The 13685-nt window shown below is 41.0% G+C and overlaps 1 protein-coding gene across 1 annotated transcript in view; it reads right to left on the bottom strand.

Moving 5' to 3' along the window:
• The window catches only part of LOC140366962 (uncharacterized), a 44540-nt gene that overhangs the window by 7567 nt on the left and 23288 nt on the right, over positions 1–13685 (bottom strand). Inside the window, exons 4-18 of the mRNA XM_072453227.1 lie at positions 12522–12566; positions 10750–10869; positions 7854–7892; positions 7725–7778; positions 7586–7639; positions 5998–6105; positions 5870–5923; positions 5412–5465; positions 4307–4360; positions 4171–4215; positions 3905–3958; positions 2920–2964; positions 2777–2830; positions 2660–2704; positions 1536–1589 (exon numbers count right to left, since the gene is read on the bottom strand). Of these exons, the coding sequence (XP_072309328.1) occupies positions 1536–1589; positions 2660–2704; positions 2777–2830; positions 2920–2964; positions 3905–3958; positions 4171–4215; positions 4307–4360; positions 5412–5465; positions 5870–5923; positions 5998–6105; positions 7586–7639; positions 7725–7778; positions 7854–7892; positions 10750–10869; positions 12522–12566 (879 nt within the window). The remainder of the gene's footprint in view (positions 1–1535; positions 1590–2659; positions 2705–2776; positions 2831–2919; positions 2965–3904; positions 3959–4170; positions 4216–4306; positions 4361–5411; positions 5466–5869; positions 5924–5997; positions 6106–7585; positions 7640–7724; positions 7779–7853; positions 7893–10749; positions 10870–12521; positions 12567–13685) is intronic.

The following is a 13685-nucleotide window of genomic DNA, read 5'->3' as shown; positions in this document are numbered from 1 at the left end:
TCCCTGAAGCATCACTGAAGCATCACTGAAGCATCCCTGAAGCATCCCTGAAGCATCACTGAGGCATCACTGAAGCATCCCTGAAGCATCACTGAGGCATCACTGAAGCATCACTGAAGCATCCCTGAAGCATCACTGAAGCATCACTGAAGCATCCCTGAAGCATCACTGAAGCATCACTGAAGCATCCCTGAAGCATCCCTGAAGCATCACTGAGGCATCACTGAAGCATCCCTGAAGCATCCCTGAAGCATCACTGAGGCATCACTGAAGCATCACTGAAGCATCCCTGAAGCATCACTGAGGCATCACTGAAGCATCCCTGAAGCATCACTGAGGCATCACTGAGGCATCACTGAGGCATCACTGAGGCATCACTGAAGCATCACTGAAGCATCCCTGAAGCATCCCTGAAGCATCACTGAAGCCCCGCCAAAGCATTGTTAGAGCATGTGTGACCGATGCGGGACTGGATGAGAGACTGGCAGTCAACTAGTTTGACCATGACCTGTGTGACTCAGGAGGAGATTGAAAATTATCTTTATCCCTATGCTAATACTCTTAGATGTTTGTCTTAACAAAGTCATCTGCTGCTGAGTTAGGAGTGTGGTTCAGAGGAAGCTGCGAGGTTAATCTGATGAGCAGAAGGTTGTGATTGGAGTGACCTGAGCTTCCATCACAGCTTTAACACAGACTGTCACATCTGAAGCAGTAAGTGTTTCCAAAAGGTCCCAAGCCAGAAGTGACTTAATTACTGTGTACTTCATAGTTTCATGATCAAAATCAACCATTCTTTACTTTTTTTAATGAATAGCAAATGGTTTACAAAACAACACTTGGAATGTTACAGTAAGATATACAATACACAGCCACTTAAATAAAAGTTTAAATATCAGTGTTTGAGTTTTGGTATTGAAATATTGAGAAGACAGCACAAGATAGTGTAATTAAAATGCAAGTGAACTTGTTGTCCACTAGAGGGTGCTGCGTAATCATCAGGACACTTACATGAGAATACAGTGTAACTTTATGTCTTGTAAAGCTCTGCTCTAGATGTAAACATAAAGGCGGTATGGACGATTTTTCGGCGATTTGAGAACGCAGGCGGAAGTGCGCATGCGCACTCCCCCGTGCGGACTGATACAACACACACGTGCGTTTGTTTATTAGCGCAACGGAGCGCATCGCATCCCTCGTCTCCCGTAGATTTCTGTCCACTTCTGCGTCGGCTTGAACAGTCTTTCTCCGTCTTCATTTTGCCCCGTACACTGAGGGAACTATATTATGATAGATCCATGCGCTTAGGCACGCGGAAACGTGGGGACGAGCCTGACGCGGCTGCAGGTGAGCGGTAGGTGCGTTTTATGATTGATACGTGGCAGGACAAATGATTTATCCACGCCACGAGGAAATATGATAAAAAATTTGCTGAAAAAAATCGTCCATACCACCTTTAAAGGACCCTGTGACTGGACCAATAATACCCAATGCAAGGGACTTAAAGTGTAATTATGTCATTTTGTGTTCAATCTCACCATGGGCCCCTCAAACCCAGGCTCTCCCCGAGAACCAACAGGCCCCAGCGGCCCCTGAAACACAAACACAGATAAACTATCAGAACTTTGAACAATTCAGGCAGTGCAGTGTACAGGCCGCTGTTGTACAACATTTAACACTCGTCTCAGTCTTTCTCAGTGAGAAACAGCCTTTTTTCAATCATCCATTCAGTGGCCAGTCGCATACAGTGGCATCAGATGCAGAGGCAGAGTTTAGAATAAAGAATACAAACAGAGGGTAACACTTTTGTGACACCGTTTTGATGACAGATTCTGTTTATAAAAAAACAACACTAAAATACAAGAAAGAGCCTATATTACTCCCTCTATGAAATAAAAACAAATGTCATAAAGTAAATTAGGCTGCAGTTGTCTAGTTTACACATTATTATTTACAATAACAGTAATTTAAAAACAAAATCAGTGCTGCCCGGTGGTTGAGAGGTTAAGTCACAGCACACATATGCCAGGTTCCAAGTGCAGACGGCCATAGTGTCGTGAGTTTGAATCCAGACTCCTTTCCTGTCTAATAAAGCCTCCGGGTAAAAAAAAAAAAAAGTAAAGACTAAAAGACTAAATCAATTATTTAGCTTTTTTTTGACACTTTTTGACACAACTTTTCATTATTTTAAGAAGCGTGACATAATCATGATGAACCGACTTGTTACACCCCTCACCTCACAGATGCAGTGTTAGGACGGTGAGAGGAAGCTGGAGAACCCGGAGAGTACCCACAGTAACACAGGAAGAACAAGCAGACTCCACCCACCTCTAACCACTCTGCCACCGTGCAGCAATTTTTTTTAGAATTTTAAGAGCAGATTTCAGTATGTGACTATTTTGTTAAATATATAATTATTATTATTACTTTGATCATACCGACCTGTCCAAGGCAGAAGCCAACACAATCCACACAGTGCAGAAAGTCACACAAGACTGACTACATTATGTAACTCTCTCAGGAAAAACATATACATAATTCTCTATCAAAGAAGGTTAAATATTTTCTGGCAGTTCTGTGAGGCATCGAGGCATGACTACATGTTTATATATTTAGTGGATAAATTCAAAGTTTGGTAAGAAGGTGAGTGAGGAGGACTTACAGCGTCTCCTTTTGGCCCGGCTGCACCAGCCAGTCCTGTGGGTCCCTGTGAAGATTACATCATTATTAATATCTACTCCTGATAAAAAGGCTCATCATGAGCTTGCGTTGTCCTTACTTGAGGGCCTCGAAGTCCTGTGGGTCCCATCTGGCCCTCTAATCCCGGAGGCCCCTAGACAAAAGCACACAGGGATTGGCCATAACTAATACAACTAATAAAATATGTGGTTAAATCCTTTACAGAACATGTATATTGCATACCTGAGGACCAGGAAAACCAACACTGCCGGCAGGACCCAGCTCACCCTAAAACACACAAACGTCTTTAAGCTTTTCACAGACCGAATTACCAAAGCAAGTTCCTATGTTTGCGAATTTTGTTCATTAACAATGGCAATAAACCTTTTCTGATGCAGATTCAGATTCAGACTGTGTTCAGTTTGCAGAAAGATCTATTTGGCACATTTGCTTTGGGAAAACGTATGTGTAATTTGCACTGGTTGCTAACATTAAACTGTAGTGTTGTTTCAGGACACTACAGCAGGATTTAACAAAAGAAAAATTATACTCTACATTGCATCATAATATTTCTCTGAAGGCCTTGTTAACCGGGAAGCTAATCCCAGCTCAATGAACAATGAGTGTGGCCTGTTGGTGTATACTATTTATACATGAAAAAACACCTTCACGTCTGTATAAAGAGATCATCCTTTTTTCCCTTTTTAAACATAAAAAACAAATCAATGCCTCCTGGTGCAACAGTTTCTCCAGCAGTTAGAATGTACTTGTGAATAATTGTATTAAATATTTGTGATCCATTTTTCCAACAAAATGCCCTCTAAACATGTGATTTTGTGGTCCCCCACGTCAAAACAAGATTACCTTCTATTTCCCATTTTGTTTTTTTATATATTTAGTAGAACAGTTGTCTAGATTATTAATGCATTGATACAATTTAGATATTATTCCCTTTGAAAGTTCTGCTTTATAAGGTTTGATAACAATTTTAATCTGATTGTTATAATGATCATTACTTTGTTTTATTTCTTGGTTATAGTAACTGTGGAGAGGCACTTCTGGCCTGAAAATGGCCTAAACATCTTTTTGTGTGCCGCCGGCCTTGCAGCGAGGTAGATTCAGGCAAAAGCTTATGGTTGTAAGTTTAGCAGGGCTCTTTGATGGCCACCAGCAGTAGGATAACAAAGTCCTTTATAGTACAGTTAATTTACAGTAATCATGATCTTACCCTTGAGCCATTGACTCCTTGGAGCCCGACTTGTCCAGTCCAACCTGGAGCTCCCTGTAAAACAGTAACACAACTGTCTCATTAAGACGTTCACACAATCACACACCTCAATAATAAATAATAAATCAGATGATCCGCAGCACTTAGAAGAAGTTTTAATCTTGAGTACTTGGAACTACTTTTTACTTCTACTTGGAGCTTTCAACCATGTTATAATGGTGTTTGCCAAGTGGGTCATATGTAGGGTTTTAAAAAGTAGAACTTACTGGTGCGCCTGGCAAACCAAGTGCGCCATCCTGCCCGGCCTCTCCCTGAAAAATACAGTAAAAATCATGAAAATAATAGAAGAGGCAAAGCTTATAAAAAAGATAAAGCAGAATATGTATGTAGAGCTGAGCTTACATCAGGTCCAGGAGGGCCCTCGAGACCTTCACCCCCTCTCACTCCGTGAGGCCCCTAAAGAAGAAACATGATGACACATACTGTATGGAACGACCCACGTTTGTACGCTAATGTTAGCTTCTGGCTAAATGCTACCATAATGCTAATGCCACCTGCTGTATTTTAACATTTAAAGAACAATCAGTTTACTTTTCTCAGGTAAGGCCAAGTAAACAACCTCAATTAGACTCAGCAGGGACTCAACTTGAATATGTTTATGTTTATATATATGTGCTTAAAATACACATACATTGCCAGGAAACATGTGTAAAGTTGAATGTGATGAGTGAGTGAAAGTTGCGTTTCCTATTAAATCAACAGAATGTTTCCTCCACACCTGACCATGCCCTCTAATATGACTTGTTTCTGACTGTATCTGTTTTTTTACAATTTAGAAGCAGAAACAAAGTGTTTAGTTCCAGACTGATTTCTGATAATTGTAGAAGACTTTACAACCCAAAAGCTCACTTCCAAAGACAACTGGCCCAGATGATTATGCTGACATCTGAACTAGAGGGACTTCTGGGAAACTGTGTCCTGTTCCTGTGGCAGGGATGGTAAAGAGTACGAGAAGAAACAAGTGCAGTCAGGAAACTTACTGGTGCCCCCACAGATCCAACAGCACCCGGTAACCCAACAGAACCCTGAAAATGTGAGGGAGTGGAAGACACACACATACAAAATAAGTCACTTAGATCATGAGACCTTGGGTAAAAATACATGGTATAGACGTTTATTCGATCAATTCAGAATATAGAGATACCGTTATGTAATAGTTTTGAGAGGAGCTAGCACCAAGTGTCACTTTCTTTTGGTTGACTAATCGATCCGCAGAACAAGCCATTAGTTGATCAAGAATTTCTTCAGTCGACTACAGCCCTAAAAATAACTAACTATTATAACTATAAATAACTATTAAAGCTATGAGTCAGCCACCCCTGCTCTGTATCTAAAGGGTTGCTGGTTCAAACCCTAATCTTACCTGGTTGTTCTTACAAGCACAACATGGCAAGGTCTACTCTACTCTTTGTCAAATGAGTTGATAACGTAATAACAGATCAAATACCTTCTCTCCAGGTTCACCGACATCTCCTCGTTGTCCATTTAAGCCCATGAGACCCTTAGCAACAAAACAGAACCGACAGTCACATGATCGAGTTCTCATCATGAACTAAGACAATAAAATATGACAAAATGTGGGGCAAAGAAGTACAAAGGAGCACTGTGTAACGTCTATGGTGGGGGTCCGTCACCTGCTTGTCTTCACTGAGGGTTGGGTGTTAAGTTAGGGTTTTTGCTTTGCATGGAATGTTCCACAGTGTGACAATAAACAGTATCTTTCGGCAAGGTTGCAGGTCAGATCTGTGGCAAGGCAACCCTGCACATAGTAAGAATGCAGGGTTTTCTTTTATTTTGTATGTAATTACGACATCAAATTGAACAAATGCAAGACAGATAAGTTCAAAGCCGCACAATGGAACATCACATCTTGAACCTCACCACCTTCCAAGTGTCTTTCCTCACCTCGTCGCCTTTCTCCCCCTTAGCTCCACGCTCTCCTCTATAACCCCACACGCCCTGTGGTCAAGCACAAACAACATTACTATATGAACCTGTAAGTCGTATGTGCTGTTTTAACAGTCGTGTCTTACTGTAGGTCCAGGAGCTCCAGCAGGCCCAGACAGACCATCTTCCCCATTCTCCCCATCTCGTCCAGGAGGTCCTCGAGGTCCTGGAGCGCCTCGAAGACCCATCTCCCCCTGAGAAGAACAACATTATGTTACAGTCTACAACATTTGCAAAGTTGGTGAGAAAAAGGTAGCAAATATATAGAACCAGCTTTCTTTATTATTATTATACTTTCTTATGTAGAGCAGTGCCCCCTAGTAACGTAAATGGGTTTATAGATAGTAAATATCATATAATCTGAGTGAAATGATCAAAATCAGCCCCATAAATCGACCTCAGAATATCAGCATTGTTTATTAGGCATCGACTGCTCTAGACTCAACATCACTATCTGCATCGGCCACGGAAAACACATTACACGTACACATAGCGGGATGGCGGCATAACGTGCTATTTATAACACAGAAGTTGCCTTAAATGTTGTTGGTTGAGAAACTGGCCAGGTTTTGACGTTTGACATTTTTTCAGAGCGTGACATCAACTGACATCTGCTCATCTTTATTAGTCTTTGGTTAAGTAAGGAAACTTCAGGAATCTAGGTCATAGATTTTCACTGACTTTTTGTCAAGTGTGCCTTGAAAACATGTCCAATTTGGATTCTCATATTTAGCTGAATAATATACCTTTAGTAGTGTCCTGAACCAGACAGTGACACGGACATTTTTCACCCTTTTACATACCTTTTTTTTTTTAACTAAAAGGTCAGATTTGGGATTTTTTTGTAGATAGTGTGTCGCAGAATCATTTCAACCAAAAAAAGTGTGCTGTGACCTAAAAAAGGTTGGAAAATGCTGGTTTTCAGCGCTTGAGCATGAAGTTGCAATAAAAGGACTGAATTACGTCGATCTCTCTAGGATGGCCAGTTATAACACGGTTCTATAGAATATTGCTCAACATTACTTGCATGAGAAAAAGTAATTTAGTCTAAAACTGAGCTGTCTTCCTTGGACAGTAACAATATACATGAATTAGGAAAGACTTTGACTTGAATGTTTCATACTAACACACGGACCAATGTTTACGCCTATTCTCTCGAACACAGAAACAAAGCTAAATTCAGTGTAAATATGCGATGAAATACGTAATGGAGAAGTTTTACATTTTAAAGAATAAGGATTTTACTGCTTTGAATGTGCAAACACATCCACTATGAGCAAATGTTTTTGTATGTTCTTAGAGTAATTATTTTATTTTTATGGACAAGAGTTTTTGGAGTAACTGATCAATTTATTTGGCTTTTTTTTATATATAAATGCGTAGTTTGTGGGTACTGGATGAAAAGTTGTTATTGAGTGAATTTACACACTATATGCATTTCCTTAATCCTTTTGAGAGCTCTTCTAGCACTAAACCTCCTTCCATTTTAGTCGACTAATCAATGTCTTTAGTCGAACAAGAATTTATTTGGTCCACTACAGTCCTATTAGGATGGTAAGTTGTGAAATATCTTTAAATACAACTTAATAACTGTATACTATTTGACACTTTTTTCTCTGTGGGTTTTTATACAGGTGCTGTCCAACAACGTGTGTGTCGTGAAAATGAGCTGACCATTTCTCCTGGAGTTCCCGGCCTCCCTCGTTCCCCAGCTTCACCACGTGGACCCTAAAGTCAGATCACACACCGGTATAAGTGAATGTCGCTGAATGCCACTTATTATAACAATATAATCCTAGAATGAGTGTCTGACCTGAAAACCAGGTTTACCCATCTCTCCAGGTGGTCCTTCGGGGCCTTCTTCCCTCTGAAAACTCACAAATAACAAACCAATCTCAAACAAAGAGCTCTTCACTGGAGCGCTCAGTGAGGTGATACTTACAGGCCAGCCCGCTCGCAGCAGCTGGTAGAAGCTGGTTTGCTAGAAAAGACAGAAAAACACAGAAAATAACGCTGCTTAGTGACACCACCTGAACCCTGGCTCAGGTCGTGTCACTACGGTAACACCACCTGAACCCTGGCTCAGGTCGTGTCACTACGGTAACACCACCTGAACCCTGGCTCAGGTCGTGTCACTACGGTAACACCACCTGAACCCTGGCTCAGGTCGTGTCACTACGGTAACACCGCCTGAACCCTGGCTCAGGTTGTGTCACTACGGTAACACGACATTCTTCCGCACTCCTCCGCACTCCTCCGCACCCGCACTCTTCCGCACTCTTCCGCACTCTTCCGCACTCTTCCGCACTCTTCCGCACTCTTCCGCACTCTTCCGCACTCTTCCGCACTCTTCCGCACTCTTCCGCACTCTTCCGCACTCTTCCGCACTCCTCCGCACTCTTCCGCACTCTTCCGCACTCTTCCGCACTCCTCCACACTCCGCAGTTAAAGATCAGTCATTATCCATTGTTGTTTTTTAGACTCATGCAAAGCATTGTGGTCTATAGTGACAAGTTTAGTGACCAGCGCTGGAAACTACATTTCAGGGGGCATTGTGGAAAATGTTGATTCTTCTGCTGTATGTTCGGACAGCATTAAAAATAGGCCGTGGCTGGAGAGCCGCGGCGCAGTCAAATAGCCGCACAGTTTCAGGGACCGCGGCATTTCCCTTATAGCCTCATGGCTAACCCTAAACCTAACCCTAACCCTAACCTTAACACTAACCTTAACCCTAACCTTAACCCTAACCTTAACCTTAACACTAACCTTAACCCTAACCTTAACCCTAACCTTAACCTTAACCTTAACCCTAACCCTAACCCTAACCCTAACCCTAACCCTAACCTTAACCTTAACCCTAACCCTAACCTTAACCTTAACCTTAACCCTAACCTTAACCCTAACCCTAACCTTAACCTTAACCTTAACCTTAACCTTAACCCTAACCCTAACCTTAACCCTAACCCTAAACTTAACCCTAACCTTAACCCGAACCTTAACCCGGCGCGGTCTAAAACGGCGCTAAAACGTGGTCAAATAGCGGCGCAGTTTCAGGAGCCGCGGCGCGCAGCCGGCACAAAAATAACATGGCAGTTTCGGCCGCGGCTCTGCAGACACTCCCTTAAAAATAGTGCCCTATAGGGAATAGTGTGGCCATTCGGACCTGGTTAGTTAGTGTAAAGCTACAATAAACCAGAAACTTTTCTTTTCCCTTCTTTTGTATTTGTTTCGCACAATACATTCTTTGTAATGTATTGTATATGAAAGTAAACAGAGTAAACAGGCAATGCCAATTATATTCAAGCATTCTGATTTTGAATTCCCATATTCTCTTTTCTCATTCACTAAATCTGCGTCTGTGACAAACAGAGACATAATATTTGAATGTGTACATTTCCTCTGCGCCTCATTGAGTAAAACATAAAAGAGGATTTGGCGAGGCGCAGCAGTGGGACATGTCAGGTTCAAAGCAGAGTAGATTCATGGGCTGCACAAACAGAGAACAGATTTATACCGACTCTGCACCTTTTTCTAATCTACACAATTCCATCATAAACACACAGAAACACAGCTGCGACCAAAAGCTCTACAAGAAAAAACATAATCAAACTATGAACACAGAATGCCATGATTAATCACAGGCCTCAGTGTAAGAACGTGTGTAACATTTAGCAAAATTATAAGCTTCAAGTTCAAAGTTCAGCCTCAACTAACACTGATCAATGATCATCAAGCAAGAGCACAAGCACGAGTACGAGCACAAGTACAAGCACAAGCATCAGTACTAGCATGAGCACAAGCGCAAACAAAAATATGCTGTAATTGTCTTTATTAACAGATACCTTAGACACAGCTACATAGTTTTTACATATTTAAGACAAATTATAGGCTCACATTTGAGGAAATGCTTTCCTCAAGATCCTATATTACACAATATTTTCTTCAGCTTTAAACTATGGTATAATGTATCCTTGTCAAAACAAAGTATATTTCAGTTTGTTGCGAGTACACGTGTCAGTCTCCCTCACCCATGGCTAATGTCAATAATGGGTGATATCGAGCAATTTTCCCCCATATATATTATTTTCCAAGCTTCTCCGGTCTCTGTGTCCGTGTGTCATGTCCTGTTTGTCCTAAGTGTATCAGATGTGTATTTTTAGACAGCCTTGTAAAGTTTTAGATACTGATATCAGCTGCAAATATTGATATCAGCAGCTAAATTAGGCCTTGACACTTTGGAAACCACTGTGAATGGTCCATGACACCTTTTGTCAGTCACTTGTCAGTGTGATCAAAAACACAACTTGTGGCTGGAAAGTCCCGCACAAACATGAGTCAAATGTGCAGAGAGCTTGTTCAAATGTTGGAGCTCTTTAACCCTGTGCGCTGCTGTCTGTTGTGGTTTTACTGTTGAATGGTGAAACTTCTGATGACAGCGCCGGCAAGACTGATTTGGTCCACATGGTTTTGACACATTTGACATATGCTATTTTAAATCATGAGCAACAGAAAATATTATACGACTACTTGCCTCTAATCTGTACTTTGGTTTGCCTCATAATCCTATTTTGTGAAATCACGAGCCTCTAGTTTGTGGAAGCCCAAGATATTACATATAAAATGCAGCAGAATTAAAGAAATTACATATAATTTATTCAAATTCCTTATTCTGCTATGGCCCATAGCAGGAGTTCCATCTTTACAAAAAACATTTTAGAAGCTATCACCGTTTTTACTCCATGTGGATGTGGCCTAAGTTGATTAAAACAAAATTTGGCCTTCTAGAGCAGTTTGAAACCTTTCATTTTAGTTGTTTCAGTTTATTAAACTGATGTTACCTGAAAGGCAGCCCACTCCTCAGGTGTGTTCCTCCACAGGTAGACCGTGGGTAAACCTGCAGGTCCTGGAGGTCCTCGCCCTCCTCTCCTCCCTGCTCTTCCCTCAGGACCAGTTTCACCCTTTAATCAAACACAAAACAAGAATAAGGGGGGGGAAATATCCAAGGGCACTCACTCTACGACTCCTGTTCTGTTCTGTTTGTGCAGCGTTAACTTATGAAATAAACCTAAAGAAGCCTGTGAAGAAGACTTGTTTATGCCATAAAGTTGTGTTTATCACTGTTTTGATAATAACAAGAATAATAATATTAATACAGTTTACAAAATTGATGAATAGTAGAAAAAGCTTCAGTTGTAGTCATCTGGACTCAGTTAGAAAAAAATAGACGTTTCGACTCTCATCCAAGAGTCATTGTCAATAACAGAATTTAGGTCGGGATCTCCGATATTTATACTGTTCTGTGGTAAGACCAGCCCATTGGGCGGAGCCTTCCTGAAGTAGAAAGAGTTGTTTGTTTCAACAGAAACTTAGCCCTCCATTCCTGTTTAAAGAAGGTCTTTCTTTTTTAACAAAAATAGCTTCCTTAACTCCTCTTTCAAACCATCTTTTTTCCCTGCTTAAAACCTTCACCTCACCGTCTTCAAACGAGTGATTAGAGGCTTCAAGATGGAGATGCACGGCACTCTGTGGTCCTGAACTTGTATTTCTTCTGTGCTGATAAAGCCTCTTGTGCAGTGGCTGTTTAGTCTCACCTGTGTAACGCTCTTTACAGCTTTCTTCACTGCATTGGATCGAATAAACTACATTGCTCTGTTTTTGAGTCGGCAACTTGTCCTTAGGGTGAACCAGTTTTTGTCTTAAAGTGTTTCCTGGTTTAAAATAAACAGGGACTTCGTGTTGTCTAAAAATTCTCTGCAGTTTTTCCGACAGGCCGACACATAAGGGATAGAAACACCCTTCCTTCTCTGTTCAGTTTCCCTTTTGTCCTGCTTCTTGGTTCTCTTCACTCTGTTGAGAGCCCAAGCGGGGTAGGTGAGACTAAACAGCCTCTACACAAGAGGCTCTATCAGCACAGAAGAAATACAAGTTCAGGACCACAGAGTGCCGTGCATCTCCATCTTGAAGCCTCTAATCACTCGTTTGAAGACGGTGAGGTGAAGGTTTTAAGCAGGGAGAAAAGATGGTTTGAAAGAGGAGTCAAGGAAGCTATTTTTGTTAAAAAAGAAAGACCTTCTTTAAACAGGAATGGAGGGCTAAGATTCAATCTTCCTAGTATCTATAATGGTATACTGAACCCCTGGAAAGGTAGAGGACCAGGACATTTAGATGCTAATCAGGTACTCAGGGTGGTTGAGCCAGGGTCTCACAAAGATAAAGAGGATTCTAATAGCCCATTAAAATTCTGAATAGGCTAGCCCGGTAGATACAAGGGGGGAGTTTCTGTTGAAACAAACAACTCTTTCTACTTCAGGAAGGCTCCGCCCAATGGGCTAGACTTACCACAGAATAGGATAAATATCGGAGTTCCCGACCTAAATTCTGTTATTGACAATGACTCTTGGATGAGAGTCGAAACGTCTATTTTTTCTAACTGAGTCCAGATGACTACAACTGAAGCTTTTTCTACTATGGAACACGCCTGGACGAATGAGGGATTACACCGACAAAATTGATGAATGTTGTTTCATAAAGACTGGATATTGTTTAATTGATTTCTGAAAAACAGCAACATATTGTGCAAAACTCCCTGAGCTCTCAATGAAGTGCTCACCTTATCTCCCTTAAATCCTGTCCAGCCCGTCTCGCCGGGACAGCCCTGCAGAGACAACACACAAAACAAGCTTCAGTCTTTGTAAAGTGTCATGGGACTAGATCAAGATCGGCTTGAGGTTTCTGATATGTCCAGGTCCAGATCTTCCAGTCATCATCAAAACCATGAGTCTAGAGTTCAAAAAGTCACGATCCATCAAGGGCTGCGGTCGTGTCTTAGGCGACCAAAAAACATGTTTTAGTCGACTAATTATTATTTTATTGTGAGTCTAAGCATTTACATGGAAAACAGACGCAACAAGCTGGAATTTAAGAAGTGAATTTTGAGTTTAATCTGCCTATTTATGAAGATTTATGAAGATATTAACATCTATTTAACCAGGTAAAAAAAAAAAAAAAACATATGTTGTTACATGCTAAGGTAATTACATAATTTCTTACATATTTTCCAATACAGAAGAAAAAACAAAGCTATGTGACATTTTAATACCCAAATAATTCCACTTTAGTAATTTCCTAGCCGCAGGTATTTCAACTGGGATTTCTTATCTCACTCATCAGCCCTACTTTGCCTTATCTCCTTTTAAATTTGACGTAAACCGCACTAAGCATGAGCTAACAGCTCTTATCAGTGTGACATCCTGGGGCCAGAAACAGATAATGCAAGATGTTAGAGACACAATATTTTCCTGATGTTACAACAAGTGGCTTTAATCTGGGGTAAAGTGCTGAGTTGAGCTGTGGACTCAGCATGAGCCAGACAGGAAAGGCATGTCGTCTGGTCATAATGGCTATAACTCACATTTTTTACCAGCTCCGTTCAACATTATTCCTTTGATCAAATGTGTTTCCAGTTGAGACTGTAGTTCGAGGCTTTTGCTGTCTTTTCTTTCAAAAATAAAACCTTGCGAGACAGAATGGTAGTAAAAACAGCACGTAACAAACCATAAAAATACTGAAAATATGAATAAAAATCAAATGTTTTCTTCCACTAATTGAACTGAGAAACTGGTGAAAAAGGTCCAGCAGAGGGAAGCAGAGTGCAGTTACATAGAGATATTCTCACTTGCTTAAATCTCTTGTATGATTCAGTTTCATTCTAAAGTGTATTAATAAATGGAGAAATCTCTGAGAGCAGGCTAGGTCAGAGGAGCTTTTTGATTGG

This window comes from Eucyclogobius newberryi, unplaced genomic scaffold, assembly GCF_026437365.1.
Source record: "Eucyclogobius newberryi isolate DKJ021-1_F unplaced genomic scaffold, fEucNew1.0.hap1 SCAF_2, whole genome shotgun sequence".
NCBI classification, from domain to species: Eukaryota; Metazoa; Chordata; class Actinopteri; order Gobiiformes; family Gobiidae; genus Eucyclogobius; species Eucyclogobius newberryi.
This window is presented reverse-complemented; position numbering and strand designations above follow the sequence as displayed.